General features: G+C 40.0%; 1 protein-coding gene across 1 annotated transcript in view; it reads left to right on the top strand.

The window, feature by feature from the left end:
- The window catches only part of PARD3 (par-3 family cell polarity regulator), a 310,634-nt gene that overhangs the window by 18,162 nt on the left and 265,508 nt on the right, over window positions 1-26,964 (top strand). The window contains exon 4 of the mRNA XM_010184574.1: window positions 23,412-23,590. Within this exon, the coding sequence (XP_010182876.1) occupies window positions 23,412-23,590 (179 nt within the window). The remainder of the gene's footprint in view (window positions 1-23,411; window positions 23,591-26,964) is intronic.

The following is a 26,964-nucleotide window of genomic DNA, read 5'->3' as shown; positions in this document are numbered from 1 at the left end:
CTCTTTCCCACATATGGTCATAGAAACTTTTTCATTCTTGTTTGTATCTCTCTGACTCCTTATTCAGCTGTGAGTCAGCTTTATATATGGAAATAAAGTCATTTTCAAGTGTTGAAGAACTAAGGAAGCAAGAGATTAGAAGAGGGAGGAAGAGAAAGATGGGTTCATCAAAAACCAGATGTTTGGAGCTTTATCAGATGGAGGTATGGGTTAAGTAGCTCCTTACAAAATGCAGAGAAAGTCATCCACATTTATAATGAACAATTACGGCTTTACAGGCAATGCTTGCGGAAGCCAATGGGAGGTTTTCCACAAGGTGCACTGAGCTTTGGGTCAGGTCAGCTTTCCAGAGTGTCTGCTCAGTCAGGACCCTTCACTGGTGACCAGGCAGCGTTCAGGTGCCTGTCGCTCCAGTGCAGTTCTGGGAATGAATTGCAGAAGGTTTCCTAGCCATCATTCCCACTTTTACTCCCTTGTCAGATGTTTCCTTCACCCTGCTGGATAATACGAAAAGAGCCTCCAACTGAGGCTTGTACCAGACTGTTGGCAGCTGAATAAGGAAGGTTTCTCATACGTCAGATTTTGAGAAGATTTAGCAAAGTCTGTTTCCTCACCTTCTGGTACTCTCACCATTCAGGAATTCTTACCGGATTTATCCCTGTAGCTCTATCAAGGATGTGATTGTTTTAAAGCCAGAGTTATTGAATAAAAAAATCAGTACCAGGTGCTGCTTGCTTCTATGAGGCTAAATTTGTTCTTTCCATAGCACAGTTCTGACTTAAGTGATCTCCAGTTGGTGTTTTCTCAAAGTGTAAGTGCTCTGCTGTTAATTTGGGATTGTTGAGCAGTTTAAAAACCATGTGTTTTTGATGAGGCCGTGATACGTTTGTAAAAACAAATGGATTTAAAACTGCTTAAGTTTCTAAATTAACCTTTAATATCTTCAATCTTCTCAATATACCATCAAGCCAAATACTGTAGCTTCTAGTAGGATTAAAAAATCCCTGAAACTAATAAAGGAAAGAATTTTAGAACTCACTGGATTCTCTAGAGGAAACCTAAGTAATCATGGGGCATTTTCAGGATGTCATTCCATGTGGTGAGGGCTTCTATCTTTGAGCATTGATAATGGAGACTAATAAAAATAAGGGATTGTATCTGATACCTGGTGTTATTTTGTACCATAGCTACAGAATGTAGTACAAGAGAGGTAATAAGGTGGGGTTATGAAAATGTGAAGTATTGAATTTGAATAGTTTAAGAAGTCAGGTTTGGATATTAGTCTAAATTTGACATCTTAAATAGATTTAATGATCACTTGAACAAGAAGCTATTATGGAAATCACGGCTGTATTCTGAGAATGTTTCGATGTGCATGTGTAGTGGTGTTGCTGGGTTTTATTTTCGCCTTCAATAAATGAAAGGTAACTTTTTCCTTAAGGAACTGTATTTTTGTGTATACAAAAGTCTTATGCCATTTTATCCTATCAAAAATTACAGAGTATCTGCACAAGTCCATTGTATTGTGGCATCATGCATTTAACCCCATTGTGCTAAAACTGTTTGTTTATTGAAAGAGTTTGTCATCACACATGTATCAATAGAGGTAATAGCTCTTTCTATAGATAATTTCTTGATTACTCCTCTGTTGCTTCTTATTTTGTTGTAAGCAAATAAGAAGGAGCACAGTGAAGGTGAAGGACCATGAATCTGAAAGGAGCAGGGAATGCTTTTTCATGGTGCAGGCAGCCACCTTGTGAAATTTTTTACTTTATGGAGGCATGTGTACATAACACTTTTTTTTTTAACCCAACAGTTTCTAAAAACCTCCTGCAGTATTTATAGGTACTTACTCTGAAATGTGATAAACTGTATGTGTCAAGGCATCCTTAACATCTAGAACCACCAGTTCATGTGAGTAAATGGTATCCTCCCAGTCGTGTTTTGGATTGTTTTGAGCCAGCAGCATTTGTTTCTGTGGGGGTGGACCACTGACACAAATTACTTGCAAACAGTTTGCCAGCAGGAGGGGATGCAGCGTTTGTCAGATATACTTAATTGTTCCCTGGGTCCTAAGTGGGATGATCTTACTGGGAGGGTGTTGCAGGGCTGGTGAAGAGTGCTGTGGTGGTGGGGGCTCTGTTCTGTCTGCAGGGTTACGCTGTGTTCAGTGCAACAGCTAATGCATGTCCTCCCTCCAAAACAAGCATGTGGATATTTTTGACCACAAGACAAGGCTGTAAGGTATTATACATAGTGTATCCTTAATTAGGCTAAACTTGTACTTCAGTGAGAGCATTGTTGCTTGCTTTTGTTCTTGCCCCCTTCCTTACTGCATTTGCAGCATGTGAACTCACTCTTTTCAGATGGGGATGTGTTTTGGATGTAGACCATTTCTTTTGGTGATTACGGGAAAAAGTTGCTTTAAATTCTGTGTCTTTTGACACGTGCTTTGAGAGGGATGAAAAAGGGACAGATGGCCGCTAGATGAATAGACTTGTTTTTTTAGTTTGTTTTTTATTTACTCTCACATGCACTGAAAAGAACTGAAAGAAGATACAGAAATGAAGGAGTGGATGAGAAATAACTTTAAATTGCCTTATTTAATATTTTAAAAAGATAAAATTTATATTTATTTAGCATATATATTTAGAATAACCTTTCTCCAGAGATTTTGGCCCCCAATAGCACTGGATGCTGTGGCAGTGACCAGCCTGGCTTGAGCCCGTGATCCCAGTCTGAGCTGAATAAGGCACAAGTCAGCTGCCTGTGCTCTTGCGGGCACTGCACAGCTGAGCGCAGCTCAGTGTCCCCGACCGGTCTGCCAACAGGGCCCCCTCATCCCCCCCTCTGTGACACTGCAGGGGCAGACGAGGTCCCCCACTATGAGTACCTTGCTGTGGCTTTCACAACCTAGGCTGATGCCAGAGCGCAGTCGGCTATTTGGGATTGGAGGTGGATGTGAGCTCGGGCTGTGTTCCAGGTCTGTGTTTCTTGCCTTCATTATGGATTTAAGTAATTATTTCTGTCAGCATTTTTAAATTTATAGAAACTGGAAGTGATTGTATATGTGGAAAGGGAGTTGGGGACCATGTGGGTTTACGAGCAAAAGCAAAAAATGGTGCTTAGGTTAAGATAAAATATTTGTGCTACTACTTGCATGCATACAGTAAAGGGCTGTACAAAGACAGTAATACCAAGATACTGTGGTAGCTTCTGGAAATAGTGCATGTGAGCTGGGGAACAGGCTTCTCAAAGCAAACTTTGATCAACCATTAAAGCCTTATCCTGAGGGGTTGGATTTGATTCAGCTCTCTATACAGCACTGTTAGCAATTGGAAGTAAAACTGGGACTCTATTGGCAATTGCTGTGCAACAGTTGATTCAAAGCAGACACGAGGGATGAGGTTAATAGCAAGAGAATGCAGGTTCTGCATCTGAGCTAAATACTCGAGGCAGCCTGGTGTCCGTTCCTCTCCAGGAATGAGAAACCTTTAGGATGAGTGCATCTGACCTATTTTACAGTTTATTTCGGGCTGGGATGGAGTATGGCCTGGACTAGTTGTACTGGCTGGTCTCCACTGATGAAAGAGAAACAAAGATGACCACTTCTGAAACAGATGCCAGTGGACCCCATTCTGCCTTAAAAGTGGTCATTTGTATATTTAGAAGGGAAAGGCTGTGTGAAATTTTACAAAGCCAACAGCTTCTCAATTTGATCCACTGAGCAATCTTACATGGCCACAGGAAGTTCCTACACAGCTATAGCAGTGTGTGGGACGTATATTTAGGTTGCAGACAGTATGTCATGAATGCAGATAGTCCCATGTTAGCATTTTTCAGAGTAAAATTGGGTTTGAGAAACTTCCATGAAATGTTATGGTTAAGCCAACAGTGTCATCTGTCCTGGGTCTGACTCTGGTATCTTGTCACTTTATGCAGTACTAGTCCCAAATGGGGAAACCTCTGCAAAGGGGCAGCTGTACTTTTTCTTGCCACTCATTCTCAGACCTCAAAGCATAACTGGCCATGCACTGTGGCACTGAAAAGCCAGCCTAAATCCAGGGGAATAAGCATTAAGTGGAGTTATTGAGCACTGGAGGACTAGAGCTGTCCTTAAGTTCTGTGCTGTCAGTGCCTCTGTACCCCATTCCCTAATGTAACATAGAGCATCTGGGTGTTACGGCCATCCTGTCCTCACCAATCTTCAGCGTATCCCGGCTCCATGTGGCCTGGGAGAGGAAAGCTCTCTGTGTATGTACCCAGCCCCTGAATGGGGAGCTGGGGAAAGGAGCCACCTTTCAAATACAGGCCTTTGCAGGTTTGCAGAGAGAATAATGGTGAGCAACAGCTACTGGCACTCTTTCAAGCAAAATAACATTGGAGCAATTCTCGCAGTTCATTTTTAGAAGATGAGAAAAAAATTATTATGTTCACCAGTTTCTGCTAAGTTGGAGAATGAAGAGATGCACCTGCCTTGTTAAGCAGCCTTTATACAAATCAAACTTTCAGTGCATTTTGGTAAGTCCTCTCTTGATCTCTCGGCTTCGGGGCTTTTTGGAACCAAAACCTCAACAGTGTTTTCTCCATATGAAAGCTTTCTCCATCAAATACAAAAATGACGTTAGCTCTATTCCGACTCATTTTAAGCTCTGATGTTTAAGACCTTCATTAGATGACAGAGGGATTTTAGGTCAAGCACTGCCTGACTTTCATGATGATTTCCATCTGAAGAGTCTTGCATAGTGAAGTCTCTTCATGTTTTATTTAAAATTTTAGTTGGGCTCTTGACTCATGGAAAAAATAAATAAAAATGAAGGGCTTGCTAGGAGTGCTGCAGTGCAAAAATTATGGAACTGCTTTTTCAAATGAACTGCATGACATTTATCCGTGAGAAATATCCATTAAGTGAGTGAATAAAGTTACTGCTCTAGTTTGACATAGTAGGCAATATTTCTGTGAGTATTGTACATGCAGATGATTTATCTCTACCTCTGTTTTAAATTCATCTTTAAAGTAATAAAACATAAGTGGACAAAGTCTTCCCGTAATCCTGCTTTCCCGTAGCACTTTGCTGTGTTGCTTAAAACATAACATTACAGAGATGTAAGAATTTTCACTTTGTCCACCCATAAGGGTAGGGGGAAATCTGTATGCAGTTATTGCTGGTACTGAGATAGTATTTCTAGTTCATGCTTTGACAGTGACCAGGCGTGCAGAACATGGAGCTGAAGGCCCAGGGAGAGCATCTCTGCCAGAGCACTGGCTCCGTGGTGAGCAGGGCTGTCTCCAGGAGCTGAAGGAGAAGGGAGAGGAGAGGCCATGTCTAAGCAGCAAAGGGAGGGAGGAGGAGAAAACAGAACTGTTTAAAAACCTAGCCCCCAAAAAGTGAAGGGTGAAAAAGCTTCAGTGAAACTGCAGCTGTGAATGTGCATAAAGTGTTTGTTTATTTTAACTTGGTCTGCATATTTCCTGTGTTAGCTGGAGAGTTTGTCCTAAATTGTGTGTTTCTGTTCGTCTGTGCAGTAGGGTGTTGTGGTAGCAGCAAATCCAGAAAGCCCGTGGAAGATGATAGTACCGAAAAAGTTCATGCTTGAGCCATGTCCTCGGTGGTGCTGGGAGGAGTTGCACTCCTGAGAGTGCAGGCAGGCGTTTGCCGTGGGGGCAGCTGGGCGGCTGTGCCTGGAAGCGTGCCCTGGGCTGCGGGCAGGGAGCGGTGCTCAGGGCAAGCGGTGCTCAGGGCAGCGGTGCTGGGGTCAGGCCCCGCAGCCTTCTCAGCGCTGCTGCCCGGGGACGGGCCCAGCGGGATGAGCTCGTGGAGGAGCACGCTGCTTGCACGCATGAAACTTGTTTGCCATTTTAGTTAGAAATTCCATAAAGTTCTCAGTGGCTGTGAGTTGAGGGTGGTGGTGTAACGCTGATATTTATGTGCTGTTTATCTGGTGTGACTGCTGGTGTATAAGCAAGCTTCTAGGAGCCTTTCTTCATTCTGCGTTTTACCAGAACAATTTTGTGGATGTGAATTCTTTGCATGGGATTCCTATTATGGTCTGAATGTAATAGTAAATTACTCTTCAAACCCTCAAGGCACTACATCAACTTCACTCAGACTGAGCAAGTTGTGCTGTGCTGTGCTGTATGTGCCTTGTACAGGCTTTGGTTTCTGAATTCTTCCAGGGCTAGGATTTTATTCCATTCATTTCCATTTTTCTTTTTCAAAGTTGGAATGTTATACTGAGGGTGAAAAATATTTTTAATGAAGTATTTTAATTTGTTCTCATGTTATGGGCTTGTGTTTCTCCCTCACCTCATCCAGGTTTCACCAGATGTTTTAAATATTTTCTGAGTACATGTGCTTTCAAGGTTTTTCTGCAAATCCGATCGTGTTCAACAGGCACCGAGTCCTTGTGAATCAATGTCATGTTTTTCTCTACTTTATGCCTCCCAGATCTGGCAGATGTCTTGAGTTTTAGGAGAAGAGATTTTCAGTGTGTTCTGTATGAAAGCAGATAAGACTGGTACATAGTTGGAATTTCCTCAGAAGGGAACAGAGTTCCAGACCTCTGTGGGAGGAAGACATTTCACTGATAGCATATTTTGTAGAATTTAGTAAGTTTAGTAAGTGATTAAATCCAACAATGCATCTTATGCTGTGTCAAAAGTGATGGCTTTTGTAAGGAAAGCTGTAATTGTGTTTTTTCTTCACTTTTGCTCCTTTTTTATTTTTTTTAACTTGAGAGTGGCATATGTAACATGTAAAGAAAATACAGTCTTTGCTTGATCTTACCTTGGAAAAAGTTCTTGATCTTAAAGTCATATTTTTAGCAAGATGGTTGATAACTTTCACTCATGGACAAATGTGCTTAATTCAGATTTCCATTTTCATCTTGACCAGCCAAATTAAATGTATTTGTTTCATTTTAGGCATAACTGTTTTCTTACTCTTTTCACTTGCACTGCAATATGAATTGTTTGTTCTGTGTTTCCTTACTTGATTCACCCTTTACCCCTTCCCCCTCAGTTCTCTCTGTCATTTACTTTAAGACACCTGAAGGGTCATTTTTAACAAGGAAAGGTGAGGAAATGTCAGAGGTAGGGCTGCTGATTCAGGCTCCTTGTGTCCTCTCTGTTTTCTGTCTGACATTACCAAGCTGCAGAATGTGAGATGCTCAGCATGTGTGACGGGGACAAGGCTTTCACCTGAGGGAAGGTTACCTGGTGACTCGGTGCTCCTTCCTTCTCTTTCCATTTGCTGACTTCCAGATGGGGAACTCCGTGCAGCTGTGTTAACCTGGTGCCTCATGGAAATGTTAGAAAAGAGACAACCACTTCATATCAGCCTGTGATCAGAAACAGAGGGAGAGAAGAAAAGAAGAATTAAAGAACAAAGCAGCATGGATCAGAAAAGGGGAGGGAGGAGAGAAGAGGGGCTAGTTGCAGGGAATACTCACCTCCGTGGGGACAAATAAAATTACATAATTGTTTCCTTGCTGCTACTTTGCCATATAAACAATTACCCCAGAAGCCACGTAAATGATGTATGAATATGAGACGTGAGTAGGTTTCTGCTGTCCTCCCTCTCTCCCTTTCTTTTTCCTTGCAAAACCGTCTGTAGAATCTGTGACCTGGTCCATGCCAGAAACTGCAAAAAAAAGTTATGGATGTGAAAAGGAAGGATAATCCCATGTGATTACATTGCTGTTATTTTTTCAAGTGTTAATCACAAAATGAAAAATGGTATTGTGTGTAATCTTAGATTTGTATAAGTGCATGATGACATTTTGAATTACCTTTCCTGAAACACAAACTGTGGATGTCTCAGATGTAGAAGACATTCACTGAATTGCAGAGCTTTAAAAATGACAGTCCTGGGGCTTTGATGGATTCTCTGTCTCCTGAAGTCTTGAAATTAAAGTCAATATTTTTCTGTATTTCCAACAGAAGTTAAAAGACTAAATGCAGACATTATTGCATGGTGTACCTGGGCTTATATAGGTGTTTGACAGGATGATCACAGGGTGTCTTCAGGATTTGAGTTACGAGGCTTGTTTGGAGTCTCGCCATAGTGCTGCAGCGTGTGTAGCGAATGATTCTTCACATACTTGGACTTGTGCTTTTCTCATTTAACATTCTTCTGTATTTGTTTTCTTAATTCTTTTTTTGGTGCGGTTTTTCCAGCTGCGCTTTGTCCCCCTGTGTACAGTGTCCACTCCAGATGGTTTTATGTCTTCCTGTCGTGTTTACCATAGCCTGTATTTAGCTGTAGTGCTGTAATACTCTTTTCCACTGCACACTCTCCTGTAACCTGGTTTCTTGTTCATCCACACCCTGTTTTGTTTGTAGGTTGAGAGTGTGAGTTTTTGTTTGTGTGGGTTGTTTTTCTTTGTTGTTTTTTTTTCAGTAAGGAGAAAGGAGAAAATTAGTTTTACAGATTTTTTTGCATGTGTTTGTTGATTCATATCCTCCTTAGTGTGGACTAAGGAGGATGGGCAGCATCTGCTTCTATCACCGTGGCTTAGGCTGGTCTCGTTTTCTTGTGGGACTGCCTGGTGACTGAGCTGCTACTCAGGAGCCTGGGGCTGTAAAAATTCTGCATTAACTTTTCATGCTTTCTTGGCCCTTTAACAGGAACTGATCTGTTTTGGCTCAGCTATAAAATGGACATCTTGAGTCCTTTTCTTCCCAGAGTATTTTTCCTCTTTACCATGCTTCATGGCCAACTGCTGGCGTAGCTGTACCACAAAAAATTCCCGAGACTGGATTTTGCAACAATGCCTTCAAGTGTGGTCTGACTGAAGGAAAAAGCAGCTTAAAGCTCTGGCTGTGTTAGGGCTTCATGCTGTTGTGGCTTGACTGCATTGTTGAACCTTCAATGCAGAAGATATTTTACCTTACAGATGCATTTTTTTTGAAAGGAAAATAGGTTAAAGATGTAAGCCACCACATAAATGCTAAGTATGATTACAAAATACAAAAATGATGATGGCACAAAATTCTGCGAGGAAAGCCGTGCAAGTATGCCTGTGGGCCTAGGTTTTTATCCCTTTGCTTTTACAGCGAGAGACTAAAAATGCTTATGCAATATTAACTCAGGATATACAGCAAATTGGCATTTAGAGGCCTTCAATTTTCTTCCTAATTGTTCTCCCTTCACTTGGCCGATTATCAGCAATTTCAGGGAATTAGAGATGCTCCTTTTAGAAGTTTCTCGTGAACTCTTTAGAATTGTCAAACAATAACAAACCTGCCACTTAGGCAGCAATTTTCCCTCTCTCTGTCCTCACGCTGATGTTAGATCACTGTTTGGAAAAGCTAGATGTGCAAACTGCCACAGAGTCAATCGGTAGGAAATTTTTTCAGCCTCATGCTGCTGAGTGAATTTTGATCCAATAATTTTCTGTGTTTGTTTTGTTCATGCAAAGACATTTATCCTCCAGTTTAGGTCCCGGGAGGTGGTTTTCTCTTGGTAGCAAGATCTTCAAAAGTATTTTTTGTTAAAGAACTTAATACTATTTTTTGTAGATTAAGCTTCTTTTTCTTTAGTCATCTCCAGGTGAGTCCCAGAAGAATGCAACTCAAAGTGTGTGATGTCCAGGCCTTCCTTTTTCCTCTACTGTGAAATGAAAAAGGAAACAAAATTGTTAGAGCCCCTCAGGAACGGAGCTGTGAATGCCATTTACTGAAAGGTGGATTTCTGTCCTCTCTGACTGCTTCACGGGACTTCCTGAAGCACAAAATGTGCACAGGGACAGGAGTTGCAAACCTTCTGTGGTCAGAAAAGGCTGTGGGAAGGGACTGTTTGATGGGGACGACTGTGGCAGTGTGATCTGATGACCCAGTGGGGTATGTTATATACCTGCCTGTAGGATATGGATGTGCTGAGCAGCAGCTTCTCTCTGTCTGTCTCTGTCCCCTGGCATTAGTCCCTGTGCTGTCCCTCTCCCAGCCAGGAGTAAGGAGTGTGGACCTCTGAGTTGAGTGCACGGTTAGGGGATGTTTAAACGCTATCCTCTCCAGCTGTGTGGAAAGAGCAAAAACTGATCAATGCTTTTAGTTGTATTTGAGATAACTCAATTGCTTCTGAGGATTGTGCGAGCAACGCTGCTTTGTGCAAAAGGTTTTGGTAATCTCAAAAAAGCAAATATACCCGTTTGGTTTATTTTCATGTGCCACACATTAGAATTTCTGTAATAATCACACGAAAAGTACAGTGATGCTTGGATTTCAAGAACCAATAAAACCTGGCAGAGGTGAGTGAGGGGAGCTTGATCCTGAGCATGGAAGGGGAACAGTCCAACCCGCCCTCCTGTCAGTGAGCTGTGTCATGAATTAATAACTTTTTAAATAGCTATACAGAGAAGAAATCCAAAGTAATGATCTTGTTCTTAGAAAGCTATTTAGTTTCAGAAACATTTAAGAAATATTTTAGTGTTTATGTGAAGGATATGGAAGATAATGTTTCAGCTTCTGTACAGACAAGATCTGAACTAAAGTTAATGTTTCTGTATGAATACAGATTTATTTATGAGTACAGATTTACTTCTGTAGTGACCTTAAAAAACTTCTGCATGAGAATTCTCTGTTTTAAATAGCCTTTTTGTTTGTTGTGATGAGTAAGTATCTTAGATATCATTTAATGTGGTAGATGTTCTTGTCACCTTGTATGAAATATTGAATACACTGGCTCTTATATAGTTAAAACACTCTGCCCTCAGATTATATCAACAGAGGTAGCTAAGCAATAAGCTATTTATCTGCTCTCTTATTTTACATGACATTCAAGATAGCTACTTTTATTTAACAGTCGAGTATTTTTTTTAGTCAGAAGCACCAGTTGTAATGTAAAAATTGTGTAGTTTGGCAAAAGACACGTGAACAATTTTTTACAGTACCTTTCAGGTTTTGAAGTAAGCACTTCAGAAGACAGAGGTGGTTTCCTGCTAGAAGCCCAGGGACTGCTTGATGCACACTGCAGAGAAGCTGATGATCTGTGAAAGCCCATGGATGTCCTTCTGCTCACAGTCATTTGCATATCTTCCCCATGTTTATGCTATGAATGTCCAGGTGCCGTGTACAAACCTCACAAGGATGCATGGATTGAAAAATCAATATGCTAGGGAAGTCTTAATACCAGAAAGCTTTCTAAATTCTAGCGTAAGATAAAAATGATGATACTGGGACTTGTTCCCTAAAATCCATTGCTCTCAGGTGGGCTGACAAAGTAACTCTGTCAGTACAGGAGATGGCTCTATTCTCCTGTGCCGTTCTTTCAGTGGTTATGCAAGATAACTTTCTTCATTTTGAAGAGTGGAAAATACCTGAATTGCGTTTCACAGAGTCTTTGTGAAGGACTTAAAATATTTTAACAGTTTTTTTTATTTTTGGTCATAGCAACAGTGTCTTACAGTTACGGAGCTACCAGCTGGGTAGGGGAAACCTGCAGATGCTGAGGATTGGGCACCGTAGTGCTCTTAGAGTTGTCCTTTACGTCCTGACGGTGGCATCGAAGTGCAGGCATTAGGGATGGGATGCTCTCTTCCTAAAAAGGTAGCTCCTCCTTTGCTTCTCCATGCTGGCAGTTGGATGGATAGGGATCCTCCCGTCTTCTTGTTTTACTCCTGGATATATTTTCTCATTGACCAAGGTTGTCACCTATGATGGGGCAGGGCTGTGTCTGGGTGCAAGGCACTCAGGGAGGTGAGTACCATGTCCGTCAGCCCACGTGCAGGCAGCCCTGGCCACAGCCTTACATGGCCTAGAAGAACCTTTGTTTTCCTGGCTTCTCTTCTGTCTGTCCTTGGTAGAGGTTTTGTCAACTTACATTTTCCAGGGAGCCCTTGGAGAAAGCAAGGTGGTGTTTGAGGAGTTTTACAGTCTACTCTTGTCCAGCTGACTACTTGCAGGGTTTTTTCCTGGATATCCAGTATTGAGCTATTGATTTTCAGTCTGCTGGGATTCCTCATGTTCAAGCAACAGCCTCCAATTTTTCATGCTAATGGAAGAGGACTGAGTAATATATGCTGGCTGTCTCTTCCTTTTCTCATTTTGGTATGTCAATGTATTTCGAGCTGCAGAACAATAAATACTTTGTTAATTTCATTTAATGAATGAAACAGAATCAAAGCTCCTTAATAGTATAAAATGAATAATAATAATAATAACATTAATAATTTTTGTAAAATAAAATTTGTCTGACTCATGTTCCCTTCCTGCATGCAGATATTTGAGTTGTAGCACATTCTAGCATGAGACAAGGAGGGAGGCTTGTGGTGTGCCGGCAGCTTGGAAAAGTTAGCTGCTGGGAACCTGAGAAATTCTGGCATGTAGTATATACTATAGTATTTCGGTAAATATCTTCTGTTAGTTCTGGCTAAAGCTCTTTCTCCACTAAGGAAGATGATCTTCATCTTTGGGCTAGAACCAATCACAAATTATAATGAAAATTGGCAACAGCAAGCATGAAAAGTCATTGATCCAAAAATTCTTGAACTGTCTTTCAAGTAGTGAGATTTCTTTTTGAACTTCAGCTGAGGCTCTTTCTATTTGCTTATTTTTAGTTTTGAACTTTTAGGAATAATTTTTTACTCTCTTCAACCCTGGCAATGTGAAACAAAAAAAAAAAGAGTGAGAGGAATGTAATTACGCATGCAGCGCAAACCACGTGTTTCCAGGGTTGTAAAAGGGAAGAGGAAAAAAAGAAAGGGGGAGCAAAGAAATGAAAAAAAAGAGAGCGCTGTCACCTAAGTTTGTCCAAGGTGTAGAAAATTTTCTTCATTTCCAGAAGAGAACAATTTAGACTCCCTGTTGTTGTAAGGAATTTTATAAAGTACATGTCAAGATAGACAGGGATGCTCAACTTTGCAAATGCTTCAAGCAGCAGCTAGTCTACTGCTCATTAGGGATGGTTTTAAAAAAGAAGGAAATATAGTTTATTATTATAATCTGTTTCTAGTAAAGCAGAAGAATTAAAGATGTCTGTTGGTCTGTCACCCCTTGGAGAGCAGCAGATGTTCTGTTTTATTGGCCCATTGTGGGCATTATCTGAACAATTTAACTAACAACTTCCAATATAGTCTAAATTGTCTTACTCCCTATTTGGCTACTGGGAACGCTGGAATTTTCTGCAGAAAGTGATCTTTAACCTTGAGTGTTAATGAGAAGATTTCAGCATGTTGTGCTGATGGCTGGAGCGTCTTATTCCCCACTCATGTAATTGGAAGGAGCTTGTTTGGATGTCCTTTGGTTTGTGTAGTCCACAAACTTTGCAGCCATTTTCCAGCCTACCCAAATGAAAGGTCAGGCACAGCAGTGCTTCTCTTTGCCCTCCCGTGTCTGGGCATGGCAGCTCTGTCACTGTGCATCCCTGTACATGAGGAGGGTTGGTGGCATTTCATCTCATTACTTAAACACGCAACTGCTTGATTTGTCTTCGGGGATTTAGCTTGATACTTGTAGCTGAATGACAGCAAATAATACTCTTGAGATCTTTATGCTCTGTGCTTTGCCTTGGAGCTGTATTAGTCCCTGTGTGCAGAAGAGCCTTCTGCTAAAAATTGTCTGTCTGAGCACATGGGGTGGCATGACATGGCCTTTTCCTGGTTCTGCTTGAAGTATTTTACTCTTGGTCATCATCAGCAGATATGAGCTCAGCAAAATGTTAACTCGCAGAGATTGGGTAACACTTTAAATGAGAGCATTTCATGAATGTACCAACGTGTTTCTAATAATCTTAGTAAATGTTTCTGTCATGGAAACAAGTGCCATTAAAATTACAGAAGCTGTTAGTAATTTGTAATAGTTGTTCAGGACTGTGTTCATTCTGTCTAATTACAGATGTTAGTTGTAATTTTTTTTTTTTTTGCCTTGTTGGAAACTTGGTAGTGGGCAGTAGAGGCTGTTTATTCCCACACTTTCTTTTCTCTTTAAAATTTGTGCATAGAGCTATGAACATGCATGCAGAGGTAATTTCTGATCAAAAACCTCCCACCTTTTAAATTGTTGTAGCCAAGTTTTCTCGGTTGTAATAACTATTATGCTTCAGTTAGAAATCTGTCTAAATAATTTCTGTAATAAAGCTATGTGGATTTTGGGTACTGCAGGTTCTGGTCCATCTCCAGGTGCTAATATTGCCAAATTGTTGCCACCTCCAGCCTGACATTAGCCTGTGAGCTGGATGTAAGCAATCGGTTTTGTATCTTGGAAAACCCCCAGCTGGGATTTTGATGATTCCTGGACTCCTCCGCACCAGAGCAAGGCTGGAGCTGGCCATGCTCGCCTCATCCTGTGGGGAGGAGAAGCTGGGTACGTGGTGACAGCTCCACAGCGAGGAGGTTCTGCTCCATGAGAACATGGAGGTGCGCCAGGTTAGCAGCCAAATAATTTCAAAGATGGAGTAGTCATCTGATGACTGGCAAAGAAATCTCTCTTCCCTCACTGTTTCAAACATAAATGAGATAAAAAACCATCATACGTAATACATTCACGTACTTAAGATACCGACAGGATCCCACTGCTGTTCGGTATTTACCACACGCTGTCTACGCACTGGACTATTCTGTGATGGTCCCATTGGTCATTACTAATCCAGAAGTCTGGTTGTTTTTTTCCTCTGTTCTAAACGCCAGTAGAAGTGCTGTAGGTTTTAATTTCATTGCTGTTTGCCCAGGAAATGACTGGTGGCTTGGATTTCCTTTGCTAAGCCGGTGATGCTGAGGGGCAGCACGGAGGCTCTGCAGCCCTCAGGGCAGTGTAGACCATTGCTTTTTTTGAAAAAGCTATTAGTGCCGTAATTCCTGAAACAGTGAATGTGGTATTGGGTTCTGATGGAGAGTAGGGAAGGAGAGAGATTCCTATACCAACGTTGTAAGGACTTGTGTATTGAGAAGTCCCATGCTAATTGCAGACATACCTACTGAATAGCAATTAAGCTTGTTTAACTTTTTGGTATCTGGATATGACCCACATAGGAATTCCTGACTTACATAGGAGGTGTACTGGTACACAACGCTGTGTTGGCAACGGAAGTTGGTGGAAAGTTGATTCTAGCATAAGTCAGAAACGGATGTTGACTGACAGGTAGCTGTGAACCTCTAGTACCTGGTACTGCAGAGAAGTGTCACTTCTGCCCACCCTTTTTCCTCATATAGGCACAGTGATGGCCTGATGGTCATGACATTGGTAATCACAGCAGCTTTCTTCCAGTTGAAACTTTCTGATGGAAGAGCTCTATCGTGTATTATATATATTCTATCATTCCTGGTTCTTCCCAACTGAACTCTTCAAGTTAGTCTTAAGTCCTGTTGTTGCATCTGTATTTCTTCCCCTCTGGCCAGGAGAAAGTTACAGACTTCTTCCTCTAAGTGAGCCTTTCTAAGCCATAGACATGATACAGTTTTCACATCACTGCGTTATGTTCACTAGCAGGAGCAATTTTACCATTCAGTTTTAGGTGATTTTTCAGAGTTGTGGTAAGAAAAATATCTGCCAGTTTCCCTTCTGAGCCTCAGAGGGGTGAAGCCTTAAAACTCTCAGAGCACCTAGGAATTTGCTCCTGTCACTGCAAACTCTTGCCTGCACTGCAGAATGACTTGTGAGTGCAGATACAAAATACAGTGTCTTTGTTATGGTATAACTAAATATCAATCACAGTCTTATTAGCAAAGCATCATCTTTGATGTAAGCAACAAAACTTCACCAGTAGCAAAGTTGATGATGCTTCTATTGTCACACAAGTGTTTGAAGAAGTAATGAGTGGGATGGTATTTTGCAAAAAAATTGTAACGTCTGGAGGACTAGAAGTGCGTTTTTCCTACATTTGTAGCAATAGTATGAAAACAGGTAAAGAGGTAGGGCAGCATGCTTGAAGGAAATCCAGGAAGAGTATACCAGAAACCTGAAACTGCAGCTCATTAAAATGTACTGAAACATAATTTTTTGATAGAGATGAGTGGAACATTTGTAAGACCTGACATTTTTGTCTTTTCTTTTGGCATGTAAAGATATTTGCATTTTAGAAAAAAGCCCAGAGAAAGGAGACAGAGAGGGTGTAGGTAATTAAATTTTAATTTCGGTTTTAAAGATCTTTCTCTAATTAGCTTTAAAAGTCAGTGTCTAAGTAAATTGAGTTTCAAGGTGCAATCATCTTTTTCCTCCTGGATCTCAGTATTCAAAAGTGAGAAGAAAGAATATTAGAGAAATAGAAGGAAGATTGTTATTTTAAAGGCCTTTCAAGATAAGGATTTAACATTACCTCATTATTAAAATATAATTGTGGCAGGTTGATATTTTCTTATTTTTGAACTGCAAAGTCATTGAGCAGTCATGGTTGGGAAAATGGAAAACAGGTTCTATTAAAAGAAATTGAAAATGATACTAAGAAGGTAAGGACTTTCTTCTTTCTTTTGCTTTGTAGTATGAATTTTTGGGTGGCTTGGTTGCACTGTTTTCACTGCTGTCCATTCTTCCAGAGACGCTCTTACTTTTCTATGAGGAGTTTGTGACCGCAGACATGCTAATGTAGTGTCTTGTATTTCTTAAAGCTATACTAGCATGCAGTGGGTTTTTGTTTGTACATTTTACACAGCCAAGTGTATTTTCTCTTAAATTTATGTGATGGTTGGGGACATATGCACACATGTCAGATTTTGCAGGCTGAGTGTAGGAGTCCCACGATTTGCCTCCTTCATCTGCCATCTGCTAGACCACGCTGTGCATTTTTAGTGCCCTAGTACAGCCTCTGCCTGCTCCTGCCGTGACTGCCTGCCACATCTCCAACGGCACAGGGCAGCGAGATGAGAAAAACAGAACAATTGTCATTTGTCATGATTTTCAAGTGTGAATGCTTAGAAATGTGCCATTTTAAAGCTAAAGAAATAAGAAAGCAGAGTACATTATTTGATAACATTGAAAATACGTCTGTGAGGCAATACATAAGCTGTTGTTTGAAGACAAATAGCTAGAAGAATAACTGAAAACAGTTCGGTTTGAACATGAACTAGTTGTAAATATCTGGAATTATGTGAAGATAGCAAAGATTTTTTTTCCTCCATAAGAGTTCTGAATGTAGAGAAATTAGTTTCAGAAATTGACATTTTTAAGCACAAGCATTTTCAAGTAGAGACATGCTAATTATCTAACCTATGTTATCTTAAGCTTTCTTGTAATTATGAAAGGAGGAGCCGTGAACACTGGAAAGTTGGCATTTGTAGGTGACTGATACATAGTTGATGTAATATTTGGAAATGTTAAAGTATTTGATAGAAATTTAACTGTCCTGGAAATTCCAAGGTAATGTGAGCATAAACACTTCAGTGTGGCTTGAAAATCAGTGTAGAAATCTTAAAAGTTGGAGACAATCTTAGTCTGGAGTTTGTTGTCCGGTAGGGTGTCATGAGGATTCCTATGAGTTTTGGTTTTATTTAACACCTTTAAATCTGAGAGAAGCACTACTGTAAATAGTATGTTAATTAAATTTCTAGATGTTGATAAACTAGGAAAGGAGGTAAGATAAATAACCCAATAGAGATGTAGTACACATACTGGAAAAGTACAGTTTAATTCAGCCTAAATAAATAGAAACTAACGTAGAAGAACACTGATCTAAACTGAACATAAAATTAACAAGACAAAGATACTGAAGTGAGGCTGTAGAAGAAGTTTTAAGAATTCTTTGGATGTTCTGGATTGATACCATGACAATAAAATACCTAAATGTGATTACTGTTGACTATGTATTAATGTCAAAGTTCAAAAAAAGACAGGGAGGATGCATCTTGTAAGACAGCACTGAGGGTGTTTCATAAGAGAAATACACCGTTCTGTATGTCTTCTGAACAAGTTAGGATCAGAATAATATTTACAAAAAATGGACAGCAGTAGAGAATTAAGAGAGGCAGAGGTGAAGTTCTGTGCTGCACAGCACCATTTAGGGGAGAAATGCTATAATTGTCTGTGACACATGAAAGGGAAAGATAGTTTTGTAAGTGAAGAGGAGATAACTAGTAACAGGAGGATAAACTTGGGAAAAATAATGCAAGTTAAGAAAAAAATCTGAATATTTTGACTAAGTAAAGAGTTATTCACTTTGGGAAATGCTGCAAATTCTTTTATTAAATAATTGTTACTTAAAAGTGGAATGGATCCCAGAGGAGAGAAAAATACTGCGCTGGGCCATGAAGAGAGAATTGTTGGTGTATATATATCTTCTTCCTTTGCTGTCATGTCCAAATCTGTATTTCTGAAAAGATCTGCAACTGGTGGTGCCTTTGCAGTGCTGCTGTTTTGCATCTCTGCGAGCAGCCATCTCTGTGTAGCACGCCTGAGTTTGCTTCTGCAGGAGAAATGATGCACTTGTCTGGGGAGTACTTCTTCACCTCTTGGAACTGCTTATGTTTTTAATATTTTTTCTTTTCTCATTTAAGATGCCTACATTTGATTTGCGCCATTTTGTTAATTTCGTAGAGAAGTGCTGGCTTATGTTAGCTGCTGCTGGAGTTTAGTGCAGTTTGCAGATAAATTCACAATCAGCTGGTTTTGTCTCCAACTGTTTTCCGTGTAAGTGAAGAGAAAAGCTTTGACAATCTGTGTGGTAGCCCAGGTTGCAACAGTCTCAGTGGTCTTTGGAAGTTACCATCGTCTTGTCTCCAGAGCTTTGCAAGGATGGATGTTGATCCAATTTTGGGATTTGAGCTTTCAAAGGTCATAAGGGATGTTTGGCTCTCGCTGTGTCCAACTGAGTGAAATGAGGAGCTGATCTGAACCTATTGAAATTGGAACCAGGGCCTGGGGAGCTGTGCTGGAGTATGAAACTCAAGGCTAATCTAAATATTTTCTTAAAGCTCTCTCAGTTAAAAATAGACAAAGTCTTAACTTGTAGTTTCAAGTACTTTAACTGAAGGAAGCAGTCCTGCTTTCCCGAGCCCCAGGATGACCCTGATTCATCCCTCCCCTTGAACTCCAGCTGGGGATTTGAGTGGTACAGTGAGCTGGACAGATGTCACAAGCAGTAAAACTGTTGAGTCTGACTCCCATCCCCAGACCAGTTCCTTGGTGCTGAGGTGGGCTCTCTGTACTTATTGTATATACGACACGCCTCAATGTGCATACATACCTACAGGCTCACTTCCAGAAACGACGAGCAACTTCCTTCTTCATTTTCTGAGAGAAGATCTTTGAGTGTAAAGGGTGGGGAGAAGTCCTGTTCAGGTCTACTCATCAGTCATGGGCCTGACAGTCTGCGTGAGGTAGCCAGAAACAACCATAAGATCATTTTTCATTTCTATGCCTTAAATTCAGTGCACACTAAACTGTGCAAGCTGCCAGTGACACTGAGGAGCTGAACCATCAGTTGAAATCTTTGGAGTAAAATTGTCCTGGCTATGCTGTATAAATACATCTTTGTATTTTTCTAGTCATGCCCTCCAAGCTGACATCGGAGAGGAAATTGGTATGGGAAGGTAGATATTAGCTCTGCTCTCAGACCCCCGTCCTTTGTGCTGAATGCCTGCACGCAGGGCGACATTTTCAGCTTTATGGGTGAAATTTGCCAGATTCTCAAATGCTTTTGCTCGTGAGCGTATTTGAAAATCAGAGAAGGTGATGACCCTTTTAAAATAAAAATGGAATTGCTGGCAGGAAGGAAAGGTACAACTCTGTGTTCTTAACATTTAAAGATGGTTATAAAACGTATATTGGCTGTTTCTATAATTTATAGTGAACCTGCTGTTGCTTTTAATAAAATAAGACTTCCAGTCAGAATTTCATGATTATGAATGTGAGCATTTTGTTATCCAGCTTGGATTTATCCTACAAATAACCATTTTCTAGCAGAACTGTGGCTATATACATAACTTAATGGGATTCTCTGTCACACATAATTCTTTCTGAAGTTACGGTGTTGGCCTCGTGGCTGAATACTTCAAGTCCTTGAACGTGGCTCAAGAACTGAGTTAGTGGTAACTTTCATGATTTTTAATTTAATTTTTCCTTAATTCTTAGAGTTTTAAAACTTCCTGTAATTCCTTATTAGATTTACTGTTTCAAGTGGTTATTTAAAAGGCACCTTAGCTGCAGAAGCAAATCAATATTTACAGTGCATTAGTGCCACAGAGAATTTGAAGCCTTGTGATTAGAGTTCATTGCTGTTTTATCCACTCTTCAAAGAAACCACAGACTTCAAACGATATCAGCCATCATGCTGAAATCAGTGACATTGCATCGGTCCCATGCGCACTTTGTCTTGTGGTTTAATTATTAAGTTCCTTTCCTTTGATTTTCCTTTTAATATTTCAAAGTATATCCTCTTCAAATCTATACATTCAAGTAAACCAGAAGATTGTAACTAACAATATAGTGGTAGAAAAATCTGTTCCATATATGCTTTTTTGTTGTCATTTTAATGGACAGTATCAAAACCAAGTTAGAACGGCCTCTCAGAAGGGAATTGGAGAGAGGAATACAGGAGATTAACCTTACAACTTGTGGTTAACATAGTGTGAATAAGATTTAATTCTTGGATTAATACCTGGAGTGGTATTGACCATTGCCAAGCAGCAGACACTAGAGCTAGCTCCATGTGCTTGTCCCATTCCAGCAATAAAAAAAGAAATAACCATATGTTTAGATTTCTAGTTTAACTTGGAAATACATAGATCCAACACACCTGAATTATTCTCTTTAATAATTCACTTTATTGTGAAGTTTGGTTAGTAATACAAAACACTGTTGCTTAGGTGTGGACCCCCTCTCCATAAGGAGAGACCAGAACTGATCACGTTGTATCTTTGTATTGATAGAATATTTTTTTTCTTTTAAGATTTGGAGAAGTGTTCAATACATGTCTGAAACCTCAATATCTACCCTTAATAAAATGAAATGGGTCATGTTAAAGGTGATTAATCAGCAAATACATTTTTTAGAGAAACTTCTTGTGTTAATATTTTCTCTAGAGTGTATTAATATTTGGGAATTCCATTGCATAATAAACTTTCTGGATTATGAAAAGTCTCTGCTACTTACTATGGTGCAAACTGACAGATTTTCCCTACAAAGCAACAGGCAAGGCAGGGAGAATTTCTCGCCCCTCTCCAGAAGTGCTGCCTTGCGTTCCAGTTTCTTCCTTTCTTCTGATGTTGGCAATTAGGCTTCTCCTTTTTCACAAGTTCACCCAACTGAACTTTTGTTTTGTCAAGGAATTTGAAGAAAGAGTGTAAAAATATAAGAACATTTTCCTATCACTGTGCTTATATATAGATGTACGAGCATAAGGAGCAAGTGAACTCATGTTTGAAAATTGTGATTCTCTGTTGTAGGGTGGGTAGCTAAGGCAAATGGGATAATATGCATGGGCTGCTGCTTGCAACAAATATAGATTGGTATTTTTCTTCAGTGGCACTACATACTACAGAGCCGCTTTCTCGCCCAGGCGAATCCCATAAACACGAGTGTGTGTTGAGGGCTGAGCCAGCAGCCCAGGCCCTGCTGTTCATGGTCACTCCATTGGGGCCGTGGGGCCGTGGCTGGGAGCGCAGCTGCGCCACCTCTGTTACCAAGATCTCTGGTGAGGTGGCTTTTATTGTGTTTGCCATCCAGGGGAAATGAGAGGCTTTGCCTTCAACTGCTTCGTGAAACTTGAAGTTGTTGAAGACAAGGCAAAGAAAACCCCTCTGTTCTGAGTTTGAGTATATACTGAGTAATCAAAATTGAAGTAGAATTAACTCAGAACATAAATACTTTTCTGTGTCATTAAAGTGTTATTTCCTGAAATATTCTTTTAATTACTTCTAGTTTTGTTACACATAGATATATATATTTATGTTGAAAATGTGTACAAATGTACATATTCATAAAAGAAAACATTTTATTTGCTAGAAATTAACTCGTGAATATTTTTGTTCTGAAAATAATAATAATGAAAAGAGAATTTTCAAAGGAAAAAGAAATAGTACAATGTTTACGAGAAAAAACAAACTAATTCTCAGTTATTCTTGTATACCAGGGTGGACATGAAATAGAATGGCTATTTGGTGTTTCATGCTGTAAGACTTGTGTGTACCTCAGCAGCACGTGCCTTAGCTGTTAACAAAAAATAATGAGAAACCCCACACGTTTTCTCTGAGTGACATGACTCTGTATTACTCACTGTGTTTATAATGTTGTACAAAATAAGATTCTATATTTTAGTAGTGTTATACATAGTGGTAACTTAAGACTAGTCACTTAAACTCCTGTCATTGTTTTCCTGCTAGTATTGCGAGACATGTACTTTCAGCTTTTTGGGATCTGATTCATCAAAGCATTTAAAAATATCCTGGTTTTCATTCTCAGGTGTTGCCCAGCGTTCCTTTCCAGTGACTCTGCTGTTTGGGTCAGAGCTTTTACCTTTTCCTTTTCCACTTTGCATTCAAAGTTCCCAGTGCAGCAGTAAAGAGAAATACAGCTGATAAATCACATCCCCTCCGTTCTGATGCTAAGGGGGAGAGTGTGAAGAGGTCACAAATACAGGCAATGAAACTTCTGTTTGGGCAAGGAGACAATAGATGTGTGGATATTTGTTGTAGGATAATAAATGAAATTGGAAAAAAATTAAGTTGTATTTCAAGAGAAACCAACTTTAATGTGCCATCACAGTTTCCAGAATGGATTTGACCTCTACATATATTAAAAAAACCCTATCTCTTTCCAGTCAGTCTGCCTGCCTGCTGCATCGTTTATTACTAATGAAATATTTTTCTTCTGTCAGTCATGCCAGCTGGAAGGCAAAGGGAATCAGGGTAAATCAGCATAGACCTTGTTTCCACTGTCAGGAAGAGGCAAAGAAAGAATGCAGAATAGAAAACAGTCACTTCCATAAGTTTTGAGAAAGAAATAGTGTATTTTAGAAGGTGTGGAGGCTGCCTTTCGCTGTGAAGAAGCTGTTGCACAGCTTCCTGCAGGCGTCTTGTGCTGGCAGTGCCCGTGCTGCAGCTGTGGCTGTGGGGCGGGGGAGGTGTTGTCCTAATCCACCCCTTAATTGTCACCAGACTGTTGAATTTAGGCCTTTGGCTACTAACTCTTTACAATACCTATAAGTCACCTCAGTCTTTTAGTTGTTCAAGCTTATGCTGTTTTTTCATTTTACACAACTGACAGATAGTAGTGCTGCTGTGTTTGTACTTGTAAAGCCAGCGAGCTGTGCTAGGTTCAAAGAGTTTGCTTTGGCCTTCATTTTCTCCTCCTGCAGCCAAGCGGCAAGGCTGCGATTGTGGGGCAACGGGCCTTGTCCTTGAGGAACTACGCTGAGGTCAATAACTCCTTACTCTGTGAAACCACATTTGGTCAAAACCACCCATCCAGAGCTTGAAAAAATATTTTTCTTAGGTGAAAAACATTTTAAATCTAATCAGTGTTTATTTACTGTCTGTTTTATTCTTCAGATATGCCTCTTCACGTCCGACGCAGCAGTGACCCTGCACTGATTGGCCTCTCAACCTCTGTAAGCGACACAAATTTTTCTTCGGAAGAGCCTTCACGGAAAAACCCCACAAGATGGTCCACGACAGCAGGCTTTCTCAAGCAGAACACCCCTGGTGTACCCAGTGCTCATGAAAGAAAGGTATATTTCTTTCTCTTACTTTTATCCAATAAATGAGAAATGTGCATGAATCTTGAATTGTTGTTTTGTCCTTCTCTCACCCCTCCTGATTGAAACCTGTGTTTTCTGACCTCGTCCACCAAACCCCATCATCAGCAGAGGAGTGTTTGAGTCACACACATATTCTGCCCTTTGGAGACTCAGTGATGCTCACAGCAGGGGCTCTAAAAGCTTGATTTTTGCCATTAACTGTAGTTGAAGCTTTGATTACTCATTACACTGCAAGCAGGGCCTAAATGCTGTCATGTGTTTTCTTTGAATGCAAATAGGTCATGTCTATAATGATTTTTACTGATCTTTGTAGAAGTCCTAATATCAGGGAATAACCTGCATGCCCACGGCTGGTCTGGTCTGTCTTTCTGACACAGCATTGCTAGTTTTTACTTTCTGAGGCACTAGTCAAGTAATACAAAACACAAATTGCAAATGCTGTCTCTCCTTAATAACATTCTTAAAACTAAACCAGTGAAATGTAGAGTGAGTAATTCTTACTTTTTTTTTTTTAAATATGATTTTAGTATCTCTACATGAATTGTATTATTTGGTAGAAAACTAAGCAGGAAGCTCTTTTCTCAGTGCATTATTGAAAACATATCGGAAGAAATACTCCCTTTTGTACAGCCCCCAACATTGCTCATAATTGTAATGGTAACTTGCATCCAAACTGAAAAGGAAAAACATGTATATTTTCCAACAGAAATTAGTAATTTTTAAAGAAAATTGCACTTTTGGTTACCGTTCTGACTGCACAGCACAAAATCCTATTGGAAAATATGCACCTTATTATAGCTCTTTTATTTTTTTCTTTTTTATTGTTATTAATTCAGTGTAGTATAGGCGCAAACTAAGACTGAAGCCAGGACTCCTACATCCCAAATAAAGAAGTCTTTACGTGCTGCTGATGAACCAAACTGTCTTCAGCAGGTTTTTGGTTAGTTCAAAAACATCTCTAAAAGCACAGCGCTCACAGGCATTGCAGTCCACATTGTTACAAAGGTGTCAGTTTAACTTGGTATCGTCAGGTCTCTGCTTGATTGGGATTTCAGGTGGGTAGTGGTGTATTTTCTGTCCCTTGCACTGGTGTGGCACAGAAGTGCATGTTGTTTGAAAAATATCTTTTATACTATTCTGATTTGGAGAAATGATAATCTAATCCATTTGAATTATTAACATTTTCAGTTAATTTTTCTGAAATCATAATGAGACTGCACTTCATCACTCCACAACCATAGATATGGAGGGCCATACACAGCATAACCAGATTTCTTGCAGTGTCTGAAGTTAGAAATTGAAGAGAATTGAAGAGCAGATAATCTTTCACACTAGTCTTCTTGCATCATTACTTGTTCAGCATGTATTTACTCTGGATTTTCATGAAAATATTTCATGTCTACTGGAGCATGGCGACCAAAGAGGAAAGGAATGCATGTGATCTCATGTAGTGATGGGAAACAAGGCACAGGAGAACATTAAATCAAGAAGGTTGGAAAGAGCTAACGTAGGTTTGTTAGTACCATAGATACCAATAATTTCTTTTCCGTTTTTTGCACACTTTATATATCGATCCTTTGAATAGACCAGATCACTGAGTGCACTATTTTTAATAGATAAGATGCAGTAAACAACTGAAATTAAATAATAATTGCTTGTGCAGTGTACGTTATGAATCCATCCTGAGATCGTTTGTGCTAGACTGGTTTTTTGTTTTGTTTTGTTTCAGCATATTCATTTCTTCATGCATGTCTACTCTTCACTACTATTTTGAAGTTAATCCTATTTTTTTTAGGAATGAATGTTGAAGATTCTCCTTTCCATTCCCAGTATTAGCAACGTTTTCATTTGTAGTATTATTCTAAAAGGTGAATTGTTGAAGTCTCTGTCACCAGTGACTTACCAAAGTACTAACGCTGAATTTTTACAAATGTATTTTGGTAATTTGAACTGTAACAAGTCCTCACTACTTTTCTTGTGCTAGGTTGTTTTCTTCAGCTTCTCAGATAAGAGAAAGACATGGCTGTGCTATGTTCCAGGCTGTTTTGTTGATTATAGATGACACAGAGATTTCAAGCAAAGCAATGAGAACAATCTTAATTTTCTGCTCAGTGCATTGGGCTCGAGCACCCATATATCTTTTGTGGGCGGTTGGCACTACGTAATGTTTTCACTGCAGTTCTCTCTCTTGACAGCACAAGAACATATGTTCTTGGGCTGAGATTTGCAGCACAGTTGTAGATTAGCAACTTTGCCCCAGCAGTATCTTGCCAAAACAAGAAAAGGGTTTCTGGGAGAGTTGCCAAAAGCTTCATCCACCTACTGACTCTAAGAAGTGACATTACTTTCAGCCTGTCACCTCTAAAGAGAAATAATTGACAGGTAGAAATCCTGTCCAATTTTTGGAGGAATTAGCAGAGGGAAACTGCATGTATCTAGCAGAAGGGATTTATTTCTCAAGGGCAAGCAAGAAAAGACTTTTTATTGGTGTTTGTTTCATTTCTGGGTAAGAAGAATTTGGAATGGCAGGAAAATGTGCGGATGCCCAAGTTGAGATGAAATGAAGAGGTGGGAGCGCTGCCATGCACCAAAGGCTGTGAAGAGCCAGGACATATGCCAGTAGTTCTGGGCAAACAGAAAGGGAAAAGGGCACTGGGGAAGAGGAAAAATGTGGGATGGTTGAAGGATCCTACTGAAGAAACTGTAGTGCTACCTGTGGTTATTAGTGAAGATGGAGCAGGGTATCAGGCTCCCCTGTGTTCTTAGGGAAATAAGTGAATGCCCAGGGAGGGACAGAGTTTGGTTTGGAGGGGCCTAAGAAAGTCCTGCAAAGATGTGAATGTGTGTTGAGATGTTTTTCTGCTACAGTAAGTAGGATTTTTTGGTACAAAATCCTTGCACTAAACCGGATGTGCTCTCTCATCCATTTTTCGTATCATCTCGTTGTAAAGAAACATTGCACTTATTGTCAGGATAGCTCAATGCACTCTGTGTTTCCTTAGTACTGGAATCTTGATCGTTTCTGGTTTCTGTGTTGTTCACCTGTAAGAGCAACTTGAAACCAGACATTCTGTGTCCCCAAGTACTTATTTATTTGAAGAATTATCATTGCTATTGGTTACTCGCAAGTTATTGTAGTATTGGTAACTGTACTTAGCTAGGTAATTCCTGACCTGGTCTTTCTGTATCTTCCCCATGAGTGGTCTCAACCAAATTATTAGGTGTCCTCAACTGTACATGTATTCACAAAATTGACCCATGATTATCAGCAGCTTTAGTAGGTAAATTTGCTTCTCAGGATTTTTAAAAAGCCTGAATATTAAAATAACATTCAGATACTTTTT

The sequence above is a fragment of the Mesitornis unicolor genome, unplaced genomic scaffold (assembly GCF_000695765.1).
Source record: "Mesitornis unicolor isolate BGI_N332 unplaced genomic scaffold, ASM69576v1 scaffold2165, whole genome shotgun sequence".
In the NCBI taxonomy this organism is placed as follows: Eukaryota; Metazoa; Chordata; class Aves; order Mesitornithiformes; family Mesitornithidae; genus Mesitornis; species Mesitornis unicolor.
The sequence above is the reverse complement of the archived record's forward strand: the minus strand, read 5'-3'. Positions and strand labels throughout refer to the sequence as shown.